At 52.8% G+C, this 20,163-nt stretch overlaps 4 protein-coding genes across 4 annotated transcripts; 2 read left to right on the top strand and 2 right to left on the bottom strand.

Moving 5' to 3' along the window:
• Positions 1-3,918: 3,918 nt before the first annotated feature.
• On the top strand, positions 3,919-5,498 carry SODALDRAFT_272889 (gram-negative bacteria-binding protein; the record flags this gene model as incomplete). Its single annotated transcript, XM_028607864.1, has 2 exons — positions 3,919-4,481; positions 4,553-5,498. The coding sequence occupies 2 exons, from the start codon at positions 3,919-3,921 to the stop codon at positions 5,496-5,498; spliced, it is 1,509 nt and encodes a 502-aa protein (XP_028468769.1).
• Positions 5,499-6,206: 708 nt separating this feature from the next.
• On the bottom strand, positions 6,207-9,063 carry SODALDRAFT_356984 (hypothetical protein; the record flags this gene model as incomplete). Its single annotated transcript, XM_028613957.1, has 10 exons — positions 6,207-6,241; positions 6,336-6,371; positions 7,226-7,365; positions 7,523-7,552; positions 7,714-7,785; positions 7,850-7,910; positions 7,978-8,033; positions 8,215-8,242; positions 8,555-8,611; positions 8,958-9,063. 10 exons carry the CDS (start codon positions 9,061-9,063, stop codon positions 6,207-6,209), a joined length of 621 nt encoding a protein of 206 aa, XP_028468770.1.
• Positions 9,064-11,287: 2,224 nt separating this feature from the next.
• SODALDRAFT_270722 (glycosyltransferase) lies at positions 11,288-14,066 on the top strand (the record flags this gene model as incomplete). The annotated part of the gene is made up of 3 exons (XM_028607735.1): positions 11,288-11,677; positions 11,742-13,793; positions 13,878-14,066. 3 exons carry the CDS (start codon positions 11,288-11,290, stop codon positions 14,064-14,066), a joined length of 2,631 nt encoding a protein of 876 aa, XP_028468771.1.
• Positions 14,067-15,264: 1,198 nt separating this feature from the next.
• Positions 15,265-18,735, bottom strand: SODALDRAFT_322207 (hypothetical protein; the record flags this gene model as incomplete). Its single annotated transcript, XM_028609695.1, has 2 exons — positions 15,265-16,015; positions 16,157-18,735. The coding sequence occupies 2 exons, from the start codon at positions 18,733-18,735 to the stop codon at positions 15,265-15,267; spliced, it is 3,330 nt and encodes a 1,109-aa protein (XP_028468772.1).
• Positions 18,736-20,163: the final 1,428 nt, after the last annotated feature.

Consider the following 20,163-nt stretch of genomic DNA (forward strand, 5'->3'; position numbering starts at 1 on the left):
CGTCTCTACGGGGCGTGATGAACATGACGCCTTGGCTGGATTCATCTGCTCCTAACGGTGCAAGGCTGAAGAAGCTATCTCCGGTGTTCGAAATTGGGCTCTCACATCGAGGGCTCACGAAGCAACATCCTCTTATCCCCCTGGAGGGTTGATAACTTGCTAAGAGGGTCTGTTGTGGCATCAGAGAAAGTGGCGTGCATGTCTTTCACGAGGCTGACAGCTTCGAAACTGTCCGTGCCATGATAAACTCCATAATCTGCGGGATATCATCCCCCAGACCCATCTTGCCTCTATCGTATTCCCAAGCCTCGATACCCGAAGAGACCAGAAAGATAGAGCAGGACTTTTAGGTCGGGGAAGCACGACGGAGTAGCACCAGGCGACAAGGCTTCATGGCGCACTTTTGCCATGCGAGGGTGTTCGGGTCCGAATCAGCCACGCTGAACCACGGTGAAGTCGACGAGGAGGACTCTGGTGAGGCAGCAGCCCAGAGGAGGGAATTGTCTCCCCTCGTCGCATCCCAAGAGAACAAAGGCTGGCGTGCATATTACATCCATTAGCGAAGCGTCGCGCCAACAGAGCGATCTCATCACCCGACCCCTAGTCAAGCGTCCGAGGAAACAGCTGCTGTTTCACCTAAGAGAATCAATCACTCTAGGACATCGACTGTTGCCGAATATCAATTCCGTCGGAGGGGGACCTCGTCCGAGGTTTCTCACTCTCATGCACGGTCCCTGGGGGTTGTCGTTGTGGACCACACACGCGAGGGTGGGGGAGTTCTGAAGATCGCTCGATAGGCAATGAAGCGGGATCTTCGATGGTGCTGCTTCCCGTTGCCGTTCCTGCATGGCGAGGTGGCGCAGACCCTTTTCTAGGAGCGTACACGAACATGCTCTCCTCTCAGTAGAACTATGGTGGCGGACTACCCGTGACGATATCGCGGCGGCCTATTCGTGGTCTTGAGCTGCACGCTCAAGCCAGTCACAGTCGCTTGTCCCCAACACCCGTTCCGATGAACGATCACCTCAACGCCGATCAGAGTTCGTCGGGGGGAGTCCCGGGAAGGTAGAACATGCAGATCGACCTCACGATAGCCGAAAAAGATCGCCACTCCCCTCGAAGAGTTATGAATATAGGTATATGGAGTACATCTCGAAGGGAACTGACGTCGGCATAGTATCACGAAGGAGCCCAGTTACTAGCAGACTAAATTCGCTTTCTCTTCTTGCTTTCATCACCACCCGTCTTTCGCATTCTGGACTGCCGATGGGATATGTGTTTGCTCGTCGGGCACAGATGCCCATGTCAGGCTGACTTGCGCAATGGAAAAGGTCGGGCCAATCTATATTGACCGCGACAGCTATGATCAAATAGATCGTTCGATTTGATGTGCAGTGTCAATTGTCTATTCGTATTTTGATTGTTTATTATCTACCTACCTAGTGGAGATGTAACCTAGAAGTCGATGACAGGAATATATGATGGCTTTGAAAGGGAAGGGGGGCAGGCAATGTCGCTTCTCCCGATTGGTCTATGTCTGTGATCTGTGAAGCAGGGCAGATAACGGAGACCACCCCCCCCCACCCCTCTTCCCCGAACGACAACGACCGAAAAAAGAATAATAATAAAAAGGGTGAGAAAAAGGGTGAGGGCCAAGTGGTTCCAAATTGCTATCGCGTTCAGACCCCTGGAAATCCGACCAAAGTATCTTAAGGGACTCAATAGGGAGACCTCACGTTTCAATATCGAGACCTTAAATGGGACATTTTAGTGGGGCCATAACGCCACCGTCAAGATGCATATATACCGCACCTGTTTTATATATACATATTATATAAATAATCGTAGGTGATATAGTAACTAACTCAATCTCAACACTTAATCCTAATACTTAAATCTTAATACTCAGCTCGGAGCCGTAGTGGTAAACGGTTATTCTGTGTAGGATATCGTGACTTATTATTATACTGTTTTACGCGGTTAGATTCAGAGTTACGGTGTAGGAAGCGATACGTTAAGGTTTACGATATCGCCTGCAATTTTCTACATAAAGTATACATACAAAATAGGTACGGTATATATATATCTTGGCGGCGGGTTCATGGCCCCACTAAAATATCCCGTTTGAGGTCTCGATATTAAAACGTGAGGTCTCCCCATTGAGTCCCTATCTTAAATTGATGGACTGACCGAGCTCCCGAAGTGGAAGACCGGAGAGATAGACGAGAGTCGAGACATTCACCATGTGCTGGAAGTCTCGGATGTTTAAACGGTGGAGGGACGGAGACGGGAGATCTGGGCCACCATACAACGTATTTGGCTAGTGTGAACGGTGCGGTTTAACAGGCGACCTTCTCGGCTAGTACGGCTACTTCACTTCCGGTACGCCCAGAGCCCACAGGCCATATTGCTCCACCTGGCTCTGCGGCGCCGTCGTAATGCAGGAACATACTGTACCTATGTATGTACAAAGTACATAGGAGAGGGCAAGAAAGGAATTAGTGCGCCAACAAAACCGTTTGTGTGGCACTATCGGCTTGAGCCGCCAAGACACCCTGCTGTTTTTGGCGGGAAGGGGGCAGTGGCGGCCAATCGCGCGACAGGCGGGAGTGGGGGAGAAGCGGGGAGGGCGTTTTTCGGCTGTTTTAGTCATATCCGTACACCCTCTAATACAACGACCACGTTCCCTCCTTCCTTCTTCCATTTAACCAAAAGGAGACAACCGAGCATCCCTCTTCCTTACTATCTCTTATCCCCCTCTCCCGAGTCTCGAATCTTGGTTTTCCCCACGACGATCAACTTACGAACTACCTAGGTAGGTAACACCTAATTAAGGTACCGAACTTACCCGGAAGGCATGCCTTCCCTCTACCTTAGTCCATTAGGACAAATGAAAGTGTTGGCGGAAGACTTCGAGCGTGGTACCGTAAGATATTAATATTGCTTGTCGCTGAAAATTTGGTCTGGAGAGCCTAAGATAGATACGCCGTTGCCAATATATGCACCCTATACGCTCTGGGCTAGATCCTTGAGCGTACTCGACCCAGGGTCGCGTCTCTGCCCGTAATAAGGAAGCTGAATCTGCATATACGATATATATATATATCTGCTATGCAGCTCCATCACACAGTGTAAACCCCTATACTTATCACGCCGGGATTTCCAATATATTGCTCGAATTTAGGCCATCAAGCGCTAAAATTATCGTCAAGTTAGCGTCTTGGCCTTGTTCTGTCGAATAATACACTACAGTGCGTACTGTTCTAATCTCCTACCTCTTGCAGGTTGTCTTCCCAATCCGTACAGGGGTCTGAGCTTCCCTTGATTTTTTTTTCCTTCTTCCCCTTTCTTTCTTTCACCCCCCTCCCCCCCCCTTTTCATCCCCTCACCGATGTATTCGTAGTTGATCTCTCGATGAAGTGGTGTCTCGAACTCACGTCACTCGCTTAACTTCGATCTCCCGCCTCTTCTTTGCTACCTTATCGCCGTTGCAGCCATTGACGGTGATCCCGTTTCCTTCTGGTCCTCACTGACGGTCTGGCCTAATATCGCCTTTTCAGCCCTCATCATTCCTTGTTGTGCCTCAGCTTCCTTGATCTCCCATCCTTCTCTTGGGAGACGCAGGGCTGCCTCGCTCACTCACTTCACTACCTTCTCTCTCTCGCACTCTCTATTTAAGTCAAGGGCAAACAGACCCCGACTCGCGGGCTTGAATTACTTCTCCCGCCCTTCCCGTACGACGTGTCCTAGACTCGTTTGTCGAACCCCGAGAAACGGCAGGTTTTCAGTTACTCTTTTAACCTTAATCTCTAATCTGTTTGCTCCCAAAGAAGCCACAACACACAAGACTGCCCATTGCTTCGTCTATTCCATCGACTTTCGGCCACATCTCTCTACGCCTACATCAGGTTCACCGCTATGGCGGGGGAGTTTCCTAAAGACGCCCAAGGCTTGTACGGCCGCTCTGTCACAGGACCTGCGCCATCAGCAGCAACCACTGCCACCGCGACCCCTCAGTATCGACCTGGGACACCCACCTCCGAATCCCTTGGCCGCAACCCTTTTGCCGATGGCGTCGAGTCCAGGAGTTCCCACCCACCCGGCCATGCCGACGTTCCGAGCAGCGGGACAAATCCCTTTGTGAGCCCGGAAACATCGCGCCCAGCGTCGAGCTACGGTTCTTCCAGCGGCCGCGACGCCAGCCGGTTCGATGAGGGACCTCAACGGTACTTTCAATCCAGGCGCATTCGCAAGGACGATATCCAGAAGCCCTGGCTGGAGAAAGTCCACCCCAAGGAGAAATGGGTCACGATTCTGCCTGTCATTGGCATTCTGATCGGTCTGGGTATATCCGGCTTTCTCGTGTGGGACGGTGTTCGCAGCGTCGTCAAGCACAAGTACTGTCTCGTGCTCGAGGACGACTTCTCCAACGGCCTCAACTCCAACATCTGGACCAAGGAAGTTGAAGTCGGTGGCTTTGGGTATGGATATCCCCTCCCCCACATTTGTCGTGTGCGTCGTCTTGATCACTAATACTTGATGCCTGACACAGCAATGGCCAATTCGAATGGACCACAACGAGCGAAGAGAATGTCTTCGTTAGGGACTCGAAACTCCACATCCGTGCCACCCTAACCGACTCGTCGCTGATCGAACACGATACCGTCATCGACCTGCTCGAAGATGGTACCTGCACGTCCGACATAGTCTCCAACTGTGTTACGGCCACCAACACGACCTCCGGTAATGCCACCATTGTCCAGCCCGCTAGGTCTGGCCGTATACACACCAAGAAGGGCGCCCGGATCAAGTACGGCCGTGTTGAAGTCACCGCCAAGATGCCCCGGGGTGACTGGCTTTGGCCCGCTATTTGGATGCTTCCCGAGCGCGATACCTATGGTCCCTGGCCCGCGTCTGGCGAGATCGATATCCTCGAATCTCGCGGCAACGACTGGCGATATGACCAGGGCGGCAACGACATTGCCTCGTCCGCACTGCACTGGGGTCCTGACCCCGGCAATGACGCCTGGTGGCGCACCAACAATAAGCGGCAGGCTCTCAAGACGACCTATTCGGCCGGCTTCAACACCTTCGGCCTCGAGTGGTCCCAGAAGTACCTCTTTACGTATATCAACAGCCGACTGCTCCAGGTGCTCTACACCAACTTCAACGAACCCATGTGGAGACGGGGTAACTTCCCCGAAGCCAATGCCAACGGCACACGCCTGAACAACATTTGGTCCCAGACCGGCCGCAGCAACACTCCCTTTGACCACCCCTTCTATCTGATTCTCAATGTGGCCGTCGGCGGTACGAACGGCTGGTTCGAGGACGGAAGGTCTGACAAGCCCTGGTTGAACGGCTCCCCCAACGCGAAGAAGGACTTTTGGGAGCACCGGGAAGACTTCATCCCCACCTGGACTCAGCCTGAGATGGAAGTCAGCAAGGTGATGATGTGGCAGCAATGTAACGGTGACGAGGAGCTCGAGGAATTGTGAGCAGAGCTTTGTCACCCAAGTGATCAGTACGTCCCCAAGAGGGGGGTGGGGTTGCATAGACATGTCTCCCTCTCGCGCCGACTACCATGTAATACCTAGATTGAATGTCTTGGAGACTTTTGATTGGATGGATAAGGGTTAGTTAGTCTGGCGTTTTGGCCTCTTTCTGTCCTTTTTTTTTTTTTTTCATTTTTTTTTGTGTATATAAATCCATCTTATGTGGATTGCTGCTCTTTTCTTGGTCTGGTATCTTAGACCTAGACACACCAGAAGAAAAAAGCAACGTGGTTTTATCTGAAGTGAATCACTAGGCATCTAGGGGTGTAACAGGTGGAGGTTCGTGTTTTGAATCCCAGCCTTCCGTTTGCCCTAGATCGCTAAGTAATCATTATTCTTACCTTACTTCGTATATCGTACCTGTCTGTACATAAGGTACCTTAGGCGCCGTCAAGTCACCGTCGTCTCAGGACGCGCTAGGCTGCAATGACTCGCCTGAATCAGATGTTGTTTGATTCTCTTTTGGTGTAGTAGTACGTTTTTGAGTGTGATAGTTATAAGCCCGGGAGGAATACGCTAGTGTATTCCTGGAACTTCCCCTGCTAAGACCACCCGTTCGAAACCTAGCCGAGGAGATGCCTTAAATGAGCTTTGGTGCCCTAGAAGACCGCTTATATAAAATAAGCCGTGTCGATGCAAGTGTGTTTCCGGTCAGCCTTTAAGCACGAAGATCGTCCTTATACAGGCTGGGGGGTGTGTTGTGTTGAACTATATACCTTAAGAAGTACCTACACATTAGAGAATTCTCTTTTGGTGTAGTAGTACGTTTTTGAGTGTGACAGTTATGATTGAGCGGCTGAGCGGCATCCACTTCCACTCAGACCACATGGGTCGTGGTAATGGCAGGCGGAGGGCTCCAAGGGGAGGCGTGTCCCTTAACCAGGCTCACGGTATCGCGGAGTATACCGAGGTGTCCGTGTACAACGTAGTGGAAATTAATATGTGCTTGGCGAAGCTGACAGCGGGGGTTCGCGGTGACCCAATTCAGTATAGTCGGCCCACTGAGAAACGGTCTGTTCTGTTAGCCGAGAAGACGCGTATGGTATCGGTATATGGGCGCGTGTATTACGTTGTATCTGGATCCATATCTGTGTTTGCTTCTCGCATTCGCATCTCGCATCTCATTTTACGACGTAGGTAGACGACAAACAGGAGACTTTTGCGATGATATCATTGCCTTATCGGTAAACGGGGGAACTAAGGTAGCCGGCCAATAAACAAACCCGAGGAGATATCGCGTGCCATTCCCTTGGGTACCGAGTAGTTCGTCAGCGGTCGGCTTCTGGATTGTACGAAATGAGGATACATGCGTACAACGTGCTAGGTACCTTAAGCTTAAGGCGCCCTGTGTATTTCCACCAGAGTGGCGTGTGCCCACGTGGAAGTGGGAAAGGGCTTAATACTTTGTACCCTCTCTGACCTATTTCTCCCTAAAAGACGGTTATCTCCATTGGCGAAAGAAAAACACAGGCACTCCGTATTCTACATGTTACAGAGGGAGGTAGGAACCTCGGACATTGGGAGTACACGCCACATCGCGGATAGACGGAGTGGAGAGTTTCACGAGCGTAGGGCCAAGGATCGTATCCGTTCGATATAAATGCGGTCACCGGTTGACTGCATTATCTATCCGCTGGAGTTATATTGTGATGAGATTGTGATAGACGCACGGAGTGAATTGGCTTGTTGCGCCTCGAGGGTGGGATATGTGATATCCAAGCACGTGCGGGAAATGGCGCTTTGGCTTTCCAGCGAGGCAAAAAGCTTGTGGGCGATACGTCGTGTAAATTTTAAGATTCTCGCGCCGTTGCTGATACATATTTATTTCGGCGGAGTGAGACATTGGCAGCATGGGCGATTGGGGTCACGCTACGGAGGTAAATAAAGTACGAATAGAAAGAACCTTTAGGGCGGTTTACGCTCCAGGCCGGTTTCTTCGTTTTCTTCACCTGATTGTGCCCTAATACTTGGCGGCAAGCATCCGATGGGGTGCGCGGCTGAAGAGCGCGAAGTTCGAAGGCGGAGTACTCGGAACCTAAGGTATATACATTGTATACTTATATACCTTACCTTGCAATATAGCTACCTTATTCTTCTCTTTGATCGCCGAAAGACACTTCTACCCTGATGATATACGTTGTACAAAGTAGAAGGTCACCAGAAGGCCCGTGTGTCCGTGACACCGGATAACTCGATGGGTCGGGACCCGACCAAGATGATAACGCTGGATCTTGTCCGGGATCGGTAAGATGAAGAGAGAAATTCAGATGCTGAGGCGTTATTTGACAGCCAACAGCGGGTGGATGGAAGGCAGGGCGATGATCTGGGACGGCTTGGCGGTGATGGACAGATGACCTAATTACCGTTCTTGCAGATCCGGCTGCCTCCCGGTTCCACCTACACGTGTACAACGTAAAGGCACCTTGGTACGCTTTCTCGAAGTAACAAGGTAGGGCCCCCACGTTGCGCAGGGACAATCTTCAGTTTTTACTTCAGTCCGTGTTTTTGATATCACGTCCGGTTGTCTCAAATAAACCGGTGAGAACCATGACATAAGGCTTGACGCGTATCAGGCTAGGTAGTGGAACTAGTTTTTCTTTTGAGAGAAACCACGGGAGATTTCCGCTCCCTCGATAAAATTTAGATGTCCGAGTTTCACTTTGCGCCGTTCTGTGTTGGACGTTCCCCTTGGGTTTGTAATGTGGCATTTTTATTCATATGAAAAATCCACGGAGCAGGGCACACGACTAACTATCAGATTAATAAAGGGCCATGAACTACTTGGGTCTTTTTTTTCGGCCCATGAATAACGAGATGCGTGAATACTACACTACCTACCTACCTTACCTATTTATGCCCAGCCTCCGCCCAGATCCCGCATGGCTGAGGCAATTAATTTGAAGAAATGACATGAGAGCTAAAAGCCCTTGAGCCGTTTCGGCATGGTCCTCGCTCTGAACGCACCAATAACTCAAACGGGCTTCGATTCTAAAGCACACTGTCGGTACCCCTTTTAGGTGTAGTGAGAAGCGGAAGCTGGATTTCTCCGCCTTTGGCTCACATCTTCCAGGTGTCATGAGAATGATAATACGAAAGTAAAGCCAGCTAGCCAGACAGCTAAACTGCGCCCGGCGAGAGAGGCTTCCCTAGATTTCTTTGGACATCGTTATCGAATCGGTGTACTACATACCGAATTGCGTCTTGGAACATAATCGCGGTCTTTATGACAAACAGGGCTGTGATCATAGGGCCCATAAGGCTGAGATGTGAGGACTCGAACATTAGTAGGTAGTATTCGATGAATCTATTAGCGCAAGAGACGATCAGCAAGGTTATGAGTTCACGAAGAATGAAGTAATTACGTTCTACTTTGCAAGGATTCCTGGATACGATGATACACACTAAGGTACTGGATTGATCCCTCGGTACCGGAGTTGATGTTGAGCGGACCGCCCCATTCGTGTTCGTAGAGAGTCTTGCAGCGCCTCCTATGGTCCTGTGCTCTCATTGACCGCCTGCGGAACCGTTCCTCGATACGCTGGAGCAGTAATAAGCCATTCACATATTCGTAAAATGCATAGGTAGCCTACCTATCCATCCGCGTTGTCCAAAGGCAACTCTAAAATAGAGAACTCGGACGGCAAAGTGAGGAACGGGCAACCGTTTTTGAGTGGCCCCTGCAATGTGGGTCTTTTCTTATTCGGCTAGGGCCTCGCCAGACATGGCAGGCAGGAACGATTGCCAAGAGACTAATTTCTCTAGGCGAAGAAGAGGGCGAGGCGGGAGAATACGGAAAATAGAAGACCCCTGTTAAAGGCCAATTGGAGTTACATATAGCGGGTTCAGGTACCACGTTCGAACCAGGGATATACATAACGGATACCTAGGTACACAGAGGGCGACAAGTCGGACGGAAAAGAAACGGAGTGATAAAAGTGCCTAGAAAAGAAAGAAAGACACAGAAACCAAAAAGGGAGACCAAGAATAAGGAAAGTTTAGTTGCTTTCTTTTCAATATATGGACTTGCGTAATACGAATACATTGTACTTTATTTTGGGTCTCTTGACCACACGCCCTTCCTCCCTTTTTCACACGCCCCGTTCCCCTGAACGGCATCCACTCTACAACCCCCCTTCTCTCCTTCCCTTGTCATCCATCGTATCCAGGCCCTGCCTCGCTCAGGGAAGCAGCGCGTCGTTTCGAATCCAATAGTGTATCTCAGCTCACACTATGCAATATATTTCGTACCTGGCACATCCAAAACGGACGAAGTAATACATAGTAGACAATAGGACTGATAAGGTAGATTCGGTATCCTGTAAGGACACTCGTCAGCGGTACCTTACCTTTCCTGGTTCATGCCAGTTATCGACTCTTCGTATAGGTACGTTGTATTGCTTGGTCTCTGTCTACACGTGTACAACGTACAACGTACAACGTACGGTACGGCATGGTTTTCCGAGCTGGGAGCTGGGCAGCGGAAAGGCGGCTCGTGCTCTGGACTCCTGTCGATCCTCTTTCCTCCTCTGCCTCCCCCCTGTCCCCCCTGTCCCCTCTCCTCCGTTATCCTTTGATCGCTCTTCTTGATGGGCAAGGCCTCAAGAAAGAAGATATCGTCGTCGCCCTCGCCGGCTGCAAGACAATTGACAAAAGCCTTCACTATTCCTGGAAATCATTCGCTCGTTCGCTTTGTTTCTTTAAATCTATTTCGTACCTCGCTGCCCTTTGTCTCAACTTGCCGACTGCGATCGACATATCCTGAATAGCAAAACGCTGCCGAGACCCGGACAACAGAAGCAGAAGCCGTTTTGCACTAATTACAACGTTTATCGAGCGAACTCCGCCACTTAGCGTCGACCCAGCCTACTGGGGACTTCAGCTTGGGCCCAACCGTCGTCTGCAGCGGACTATCACTGCCAGGGTAAGCCCTGCTTCATCTTCCCCATCGGCCATGATGTTATCATCTTCGTTGTAGACCTTAGCCGGTCTGGCTTTGGCTTGGCGGCTCTATTAGCTTCCTTGCTGGCGGGCCTGTCGCCAAAGATGCCACTCACACCCCCCCCCCCTTCTTCTTCGAATCCGCTGCCTCCCACTCAACTACTGTGGCCCTTTTCAACGCGTTCCATTTCGCCCTTCGGTTTTGTTTTTTCTTTCCCTTTTCTTCCCCGCTACCAGCCCTTCACTCGCTCAATATCTGACCCAGTTCTTTCGCTTTTGCTCTTGTTTTTATTTTCTAATTATTTTCTTATCCTAACCGGGCCTCGACTCTTCATTCCACGGACGAGCAAACTGACATTGGGCTCCAGTAACAGGCACTCCTACTGGGAAGCCTTCGACCCCTTCCTCGCGCCACGACGACTGATACTCGGTTCCTCTGCCTATTCAGACAATCAGAGAGTCGCCCACGTTAATATAATCACATCTGTTGGACGTAATCGGCGCCCTTTCACTCGTTCTCCCAGTATTCTCTGCTTACGTTCGCTCCCCCATCCGCTCATCTCAACGTCGGATCCCCAGTCGCGCCAGCCTCGCCAACATTAAGATTCGGCACCGACCCATTGATCCAGCAGCGAAACACCTTAGCGTCTTGGGACACCCTGTTCACTCGTTTATTATTAGTCTAGGATATCTGGGACATATTCTTCCTCTGTCTCGTTGACAGGTCCGACGCGGAACGAACCGCTTCGTTTGCGCCTGCCTGGCTACACCCTCCCCGACACAGACTCGGCAAGATGGGTTTCAAAAGCTATTTCAAAGCCTCACCCGAGGCCGCAGCCCCGGCGGGATCCCAATCGAAGACCATGTCAGAAAAACCCCCAGATCGCATGGGCCGGAACGATATGGAGCTGCAACCTCCTACCCCAAGATACAGCTCTCGCCGACAGTCCCTTTCCGGCCGTTCAACAAGATCCCTTGGCAGCTCCATGTTTCTGGATGACATTAAACACGAAGTCATGGTTAATTACCTGTACCAGCAGCAATGCTCTCACCTCTGGGTCAGCGATGGCTCTGGCGAAGTCGAGGGTGTTCTGTTGCGTAAAATGAGGGGCACCTACATGGCTTGCCCGCCGGCTCTTGCCAATTCCCCCTTTGGCCGCGCCGCTGCTGCTCTCAACGTCCAGGTACGTCCCTTTCAAACCGCTTGCATAAGGTAGTGGCCTCCTCGCGACTAACGGACCTCCCTAGTGCGCCATGACCGTCAACTCCCGAGTCATCAAGACGTTCCTGCAATGGCAGCCCGACGCGGTGGACGTCCCCTTGATGAATGGTCTCCGTGTTCAGATTTTACCTACCATCGAAGATCTGGCCCGTGCCAGGAAGCATCAGTTTGCCGCCTTTGTCGCCTCGGAAGGCCTCCTCATTGTTTGGGACGACGATGCCCTTCACCTGGTCCCGCGCGCCAAAGCTATCGAGTCTGAGCTCATGCAGCTCGTGTGGAACTCGGGCAACGAAGAGGAGGATGGCGAGGAGAAGAAAGGCCCCGCAGTGGCCGAGTACGAGGTCGACGAGGAGAGCGGCGAGATTAAACCCGAAAACCGGCCCGTTCATCTCTTGAATACCATCCTTGTCACCTTCACTCTCATCCTCGTCACCGTCACCCTCGGAGCCGCCTGGAGGCAACTGGCTCTCCAGACAACCGTCGACGGCGAGTTCACCCGCTTGGCTCTGGTTGCTCTCTTCCCGCTCCAGATCTTCTTCACCCTCTTCTTCGCCCAGGTCATCGTCGGTTGCCTGGCCCAGATCTTCGGCCCCATTCGTCAATTGACCATAAACTCCAAATTCTTCTCGGCCCGCCCGCCTCCTCGGCTCCGAGGAGACGTGCTGCCACACCTCACCGTCCAATGCCCCGTCTACAAGGAGGGCCTCCAGGGTGTCATCGCTCCGACCGTGAAATCCATCAAGCAGGCCATGTCGACCTATGAGCTCCAGGGCGGCTCTGCCAACATGTTCGTCAACGACGACGGTCTCCAGCTTCTCTCGGAGGAAGACCGCCGCGCTCGCATTGAGTTCTACGCTGACCACAACATCGGCTGGGTTGCCCGGCCGAAACACGGCGTGGATGGTTTCATCCGAGGTGGCAAATTCAAGAAGGCTTCGAACATGAACTACGCTCTGATGCTCTCCTGTCTCGTGGAGGAAAAGCTGCAGGTTATTGAGCGCCACCCCGAGTGGACCCAACACGACGAGGCGCTGGCCTACGAGGAAGCTCTGAAGGAAGCCCTCAAGGAGAATCCCAAGGCTTGGGCTGACGGCAACATTCGCGTAGGCGATTACATCCTCATCATTGACTCGGACACTCGGATTCCCGCCGACTGTCTCCTCGATGCTGTATCCGAGATGGAGCAGTCACCGGAGGTTGGTATCTTGCAGTTCTCTTCTGGCGTTATGCAGGTCACCAACAGCTATTTCGAAAACGGAATCACCTTCTTCACCAACCTCATCTACACGGCCATCCGTTACACTGTTGCCAACGGTGACGTCGCTCCTTTCGTCGGCCACAATGCCATCCTGCGATGGAGCGCCATCCAGCAGGTCGGCTACGTCGACCACGACGGGTACGAGAAGTTCTGGTCCGAATCGCACGTGTCTGAGGATTTCGACATGTCCCTCCGTCTTCAGTGCAATGGCTACACCATCCGATTGTCGGCATGGGCCAACGACGGTTTCAAGGAAGGCGTGTCTCTTACCGTGTACGATGAACTGGCTCGGTGGGAGAAGTACGCATATGGATGCAACGAACTGCTCTTTAACCCGATCCGCACCTGGCTTTGGCGCGGGCCCTTCACTCCGTTGTTCCGCAGGTTCCTCTTCAGCAACATCCGCTTCACCTCGAAGATCACCATCGTCTCGTATATCGGCACATATTATGCTATCGGCGCTGCGTGGATCATGACGTCCGTCAACTATTTCCTCATAGGCTGGTTCAACGGTTATCTCGACCAATACTACATCGACTCGTGGAGGGTGTGGTTCTCCATTGTCATCGTCTTCAACGGTCTTGGCAACGTCTCCCTGGCCGTCATGCGGTATCGCATCGGCGAAAGGGGCCTGCTGAAGTCCCTTTTCGAGAACTTTATGTGGATGTTCATGCTAGCCATTTTCTTCGGTGGTCTCAGCCTGCATATCAGCCAGGCCCTGCTGGCGCATATGTTCGAAATCAACATGACGTGGGGTGCGACGTCAAAAGAGGCCGAATTCTCGAATTTCTTCATCGAAGTACCCAAAGTGTTGAAGAAGGTGAGTCTCTCCTTGACCCCGGCGGCGTTCCGACGGGCCCAGGGCTCGCATTTGGTGATTCTAGAGCACTAACGTTGAACTTAGTTCAAATTCTCCATGATGTTTTCGCTCATCTTCATCGTCGGCATGATCATTTTGGCTGTTGCGCCTTTCGTTCCCCATGCCTGGCGAATCCAGGATTTCGTGGCTATCCTGCCCATGTCCATGGTCGCTGGCAGCCACTTCCTGCTCCCCATCGCCCTTAATCCCGCCCTCATGACCTTCTCGTGGTAAACGTCGGCTATCATTACATTCTTTTACCGAGTGTCCCGTCATACTCTTCTTTTTGATCAGCTTTCATAATTTCCTTTCTTTTTCGCCGTTTGCGCGAATCTTCGCCTACACGTCACGGATATGTGTGTAACCGCACGATATATATAGACTTTGGACATTCGAGGAGCTTGTCTGCGGAGGTCACCAAGATTCCCGACTTGGGCCTTGCGAGCAGGCATGACGGCATGAAGCGGAAATGTCGTGCGGCCTACCTATTTGCGCGACCTGTTCGGGCGTATATATGACAGTACGCGGATTGGGCCTCTATTTAAAGATTTCCTTTACCACGAGGAGCTCGGGGGGAGCTGGAGTTAAGGGGTTTGGGGTTCAGAATACGGATAACTTGCCCGCTGATAGCCTAGGATATAGGGGTTGTGAGCTATGCTGCCGAGGCAAACAAGGGTGGACTCGAGAAATTCGGTCCTCACCCCAGCCAGCTGTAATGTCTTTTTGTTCACTGGCAGGCAAGGTAGAATGCAGGAAACATAATGACAACAGAGATCGCACGTACTTCCACATATACTTGGCATTAATCGCATGTGTTATTTGGTCAGCATGTCGTGTCAGCATGACTGTCAAAGGCTTGCCCGTTTGACTCCGTTCTTTTGCCTCATCACCAGGAGATGGACAGGATCGGCCATTACAATCTTAGGAGTATGAAAAGCTGTTTGACTCGAGTTAAGTGATTCTGGACGGCTCCAGTCAAGGAAAGGAAGAAAAGAAAGAAGAAAAAAAGCGTGTTCCTAACCACCTGTCTATGCTAAAACGCCTCTATAACCAGACTTTTTCTTGTGCCTTCTTCTTCGTCGTCTCTGTCTACAGCTCTGTCTATACCATCGCCCAAGGCTCATGCATCCAGGCGACCCTTCAGACCCAAGGCCAACAAGGGAAATGACATTATGCCTCCCCTAACTCGTCATTCAAATCATCACACGCGGCAACTCTCCAGGGTCAAATCTCACTGTCCGAAGGAAAGAGCAAAACGACAAAAGACCATCCCGCATGAAATCACAAGATCCGCCCTCGGTTGGCCCATGTTTGGCCCAAGGTATCTTTCCCATTCAGAAAGGAAGGGGTAAAGAGAAATGGAAAAGAAGAAAAGGCGAGCCTTTAGGACAAAGGAAACATGTGACTTTGTCTCTTTCTTCTCTCTTCTTCTTTAGTCCTCATCATCGGTGTCAGGGGGGTGCGGCGTGCCCTTGGGGCTGTTCAGCCACTCAATGTGACGCAGGCGCCGGCGGACCTCCTGCTCCTTGAGATCCTTCTTGGTCTTCTTGCGCTTCTTCTTGGCCTTGAACTTGAGCTCGCCGGCGTCCTCGGCGCCCGAGTTGACGGCACTAGAGACGGTGCTGGGGGCGGTGGAGTTGACGGTGCTGGGGATGGCGGAGGCGGGGCGGCTGGTTCCGTTGAGCGGGGAGGGGCAGGAGTCCTCGAAGCGGTCGAGGTGGATGGCGGAGGTGGTGCGGAGGGCGACGCGGCCGTCGTTGACGAGCCACTGCTCGGAGCACAGGGCGCCGACGAACTCCTCGTTGTGGGAGATGAGGATGACGCCGCCCTTGAAGTCGCGGATGGCGACGGCGAGACCGCCGAGGGAGTCGCGGTCGAGGAAGTTGGTGGGCTCGTCCAGCACGAGGAGGTGCGGGTTGTTCCACATGGCGCCCGCGAGCACGACCTTGACCTTCTGCCCGCCCGAGAGCGAGCCGATCTCGTTGTGGTTGGCGATCTCCGGGTCGAGACCCAGGTCGAGGAAGTGCTTCGAGATGACGCTGGGTTGCAGTTCGCGGTAGCCCAGGCCTTCGCGGGAGGCTTCGTGGTCGTCGAACTCCTGGACGAGCTTGGAGAAGCCCCAGTCTTCGAGCGTCTCCCGCGAAACCTGGCTGTTGTGCTTGGGGAGCCAGTTGCGCCATTTTCTGTTCGCCTCAAGTCAGCATCCATGCTATCTGCTATTCTGGAAAACGCCCTGACAGGACATCGGGCAGCGGGAAGGGGGGGGGTGGGGGGAAAGGAGGGAAGGAGGGAAGGAGGGAAGGAGGGAACGGAAAGTAACTTACACTTCGTATTGGAAGGTCTTCTTCCACTTCTGGCGACCAACAAGGGCTTCTACCTGGCGCGGCCCCTTGCCATCGCCGGGGTCTATCACCTTGTCCATCTGCTCCCTGTCCTTGGCCGAAAGAATGCGCGTCTGCTTGAGGAAAACTTCGCGGTCGTCGCCGTTGGCATATCGCCACTGCAGATATTGGTTGGGGGTCTTCTCCAAGTGCATCTCGACGTGCTCGAGCGCGTGCTGCTTGATATAGCCGATACGTAGGTTAGGGTGCTTCTCGACCTTGCCCGTGGTGGGGATGGTCTCGCCGGTGAGGAGCTTGATCAGCGTCGACTTGCCGGCTCCGTTCGGGCCGATGATGGCAACGCGGGAGGACAGAGTGAGCTGGCAGGTAACGTCTGAGAGAGAAGGCTTCGTGGCGTTGGGATAGGTGTAAGAGACGTTGGACATGCGGAGGATGGTGCGGGTAAGCGACTTGACGCCGCTGAGGATGCCCGGGGGCGGGAACTTGAACTGGACGTTAGAGGCCGAGAGGGTGTAATAGCTCTTTGCCTCGGGCCTGAGCTCGACGAATCTGGCCAGGTTGCCCTTGTAGTGGCCAAGTTTCTTGTTGGGCTCGTAGTGATAGATATCGGTGGTCACGTTGTCGAGGAAAGTCGAGTCGTGGGACACGATCAAGCTGGTGATGTCGGGATGGGTCTTGAGGTAGTTCTCGAGCCAGGCGATGTTGGCCACGTCCAGGTGATTCGTCGGTTCGTCCAGGAGGAGCACGTCGGCCTTCTTCAACATGGCGCGTGCCAAGGCAAGCTTCATCTTCCATCCACCGGAGAGCGAGCCCACTTGGTGGGATTGCCGGCCTTCAGGCCCAGAGGTGAAGCCGAATTCTGCCAAGACCTCGATGATCTTATCGCGTCCTTGCTCTGCGATCTCGGGGTCTTTTGACACAAACTCGAGAATGCTGATGTCGGCATCTTCGCCCTGGTTGTGCTCCACGTAGCACGTCCGGAGGACGTCCTGCGAAGGGAAACCCTCGAGCTTTCCGTTGGCAATGCTCCGCATCAGAGTGGACTTGCCGGCACCGTTCCTGCCGCACAAGCCATAGCGGTGGCCCTTGAGAAGCCTCAGGTTTGTGTGCGAGAGCAGAAGCATGCCTCCGTAGGCAAGGGAGAAGTCGGCATTGACAATCTCGACCTCGCCGTCGTCCTCTTTCTCTGGTACACCGTGGCGCCGTTTATCCTCGTCGACATAGTGTTTCTGGACAGCGTCGGCGATGGCATCCTGAGACTGGGTGAACAACTCCAGATAAGGCGCAATCTTGCCAGCGGTCCTGCCGACGTAACGGTGGTTCACATCTTCAGCAACCATTTCGCACACATATGTCCGCGCAAGTTTGATCAATTCGGGCGGGCCGGAGAGACCACCATTCTTCTTGATCTCGGGATCGAGAAGCTTGTCGACGTCACTGGAAGAAACGCGCTCGACAACATCCTTGTCGCTGCCCATGGCCTTGTCGATGACGTCGAGAGCCCTCTTTGCCAGGTCTCGGACTTCGGGAAGGGAGGCTCGATCGTAAACGCCCTTGACACCGGGCTTCAGCTTGGGCAAGAAGGTGCGGGCCTCGATGGGATCGTGGACGAGCTTGGTGAGGTTCTCGACGACGACGACGGTCTGGCGCAGAACCTCTTGGGATGTGGTCGGGGTATTCAGGGATCGTTCGAGCAAGGGAGTCAGGAAGGCCAGGACGGGGGAGGTGACGACGGCGACGAAAGTGGTCTGGGAGAGGGCATGAATGGCCTTGCGGAGCGTCTCGGTGGAAGGCTGCTCCATGGTATCAATGAGGAGGGGTATCCGGGGCCCGACATCGTCGTTAGACAGCAGCCCGGTCAGGGAGGTCATGGTCTGAACGGCCTGCTTGGCGACTTCGGCCTTCATGTCGTGCATGCCTTCCTCGGCGAAGGGGATCAAGGCGGCGAGCTTGGTACCCATGGCGTCGCGGACGACGTCCTGCTCAGCGGCCTCCTCCTTGGTGGAGCCGACGACGAGCTTTGCCTTGTCTGCCATCTTTTGAAGCAGTTTGAAGGCGCCGACGGTGCCTTGCCACTTGCCCGTCTTCTTGGAAAGGTATCTGGTGAGAGCGGGGAGGAGGCCGACGACAAGGGCCTCGGCGGAGAGGTTGGCGAAGAGGGCATTGAGGCCATACTGAGCGGCGTCGCGGACGACGGCTCCCTTGTCGGCGAGGGCATCGAGGGCGAGACTGACGAGGCCGCCGTCCTGGATCAGGAAAACGACCTCGCTGAGGCGCTGTTTGGCGGGGAAGCGTTCGAAGAGGGCGCCGAGGAGGTTCTGGGCGCTCTCGCGACGGAGGCCGCTTTTCTTGTCGGTCGCTGCCTTGCGGATCTCGGCAAGGATGCCATACTGGTGAAAGCCCAGGCAGCCGACCGAGTTGAGGAGGAGGTCGCAGAGGCCATATGCGGCTTCGATGGAGGCGTTGGAAGTCTGGGCGTTAAAGATGGTGTGGAGGAAGGCGGAGACGTCCTCCTGCGATGGGGGAGGCGCCGCGTCCTTGGATACCGCCAGAAGTGTCATGGTGGCCACCGGCGAGATGCTCTGAAATGATGAAGGGGGAAGGAGAAGGGGAAGGGGAAGGGGAAGGGAAGGCGTCGCAACGCGAGCCAGATGGGTGTGGTCAAGCGAGCAGCGATCAAGGTAGGCGAGAAATGTGCACACAGATGAAAATAAACAGAAGACTAAAGATTCTAGTTTGCGTGATTGACGTTGATCTCGGTCGTCGAGTCTCGTCTTCTCGAGTGAGTTCAAAGAGAAGAAGAGAACAAAAAAACGGGAGGGAGAGAGGGAGAAGAAAGCGGCGAGGGACTTTACAACCAACGGCGCCTTGGGTAGATAGGAAATATTATGGATGGAACCCCGCCATCCAATCCTGTCCTCTATGTGAAATTTTTCGAGGGGTCCTCCTCCGTCTTTTCCCCCCATTCCTCTTTTTTTTTTCTCTGGCCTGACGCTTTATCTTATCTTACTCTCTATCTTATCGAACAGATAACACTGCCAGACACCGGGAGCTTATTAATCCAATAATCTTGGTCTGTCAGCCAAAGGTGTTCAAAATTCAAAAATTCAAAGTCCGAAGTACGGAACGGACACTGTAAGCTTCTCTCGAGTGAGTGTCCGATGACAACCTTCAATGAACCGCAATCTACGGATACTTCAACCGACTGTATGCCCTTCTCAGACCTAGACCGACAATTGGGCCCATAGCCATAGCAACAAGAAAATAACCAACCAAGTATATACACAATTCTGAACACCATTGAAAGCAAAGGATTCTGCCCTTGCGGAACGACATCCGGTAAAGGCAAATATCATGATGGAAGGATCTGATGGATGATCTCTACCCCAAGGCGGCTTATGAACTAATATTTCTCTGCCAAGGCAGTCGGACAAAATCAGCCTCGATCAAGACTTCTGACCAAACCTGATCGTCACTACCAAGCGCGCTGCCTGCAAGGGAAGATATAATGCCCATAAATTCTGGATCGTACCTCCAGTTTCCTCTCGACGTTTAATAGTAACAACACCAGTCCAATCTGTTCTATCAAGATATTTCGAGGGGGTTCAAGGAGCATCAGGAATTACAATCTCCACATTTGTCAATAACGACCCTGTTTAAGGACAGTACGAAGTAAGAAAAAGAAATGAGAAAAAAAGAAAGAAATCGGACCCTACTCTGCACTGTGCAGCCCCGAAGACAACGAGGTTTAGCCGGGCATCGGGGGTCTCCTTTCACAGTGTCAATAATTACGTTTCAGGGGACCTTTGCAAACCCACTAGGCCCGAAGTACCGGGACTCCGCGCCAATCAAGCGTGTCATGTACGTCACTAGGCGGTCTAGCACTCGGTGAAGAGACATAGCAATTCGCACGTTGTATCTTAGGGACTGGCATGGGTCGCGTCCCCTGAAGGGGATGACATTGCACCGTGCGGATGGTGGGATGCAGA

The sequence above is a fragment of the Sodiomyces alkalinus genome (assembly GCF_003711515.1).
Source record: "Sodiomyces alkalinus F11 unplaced genomic scaffold SODALscaffold_2, whole genome shotgun sequence".
In the NCBI taxonomy this organism is placed as follows: Eukaryota; Fungi; Ascomycota; class Sordariomycetes; order Glomerellales; family Plectosphaerellaceae; genus Sodiomyces; species Sodiomyces alkalinus.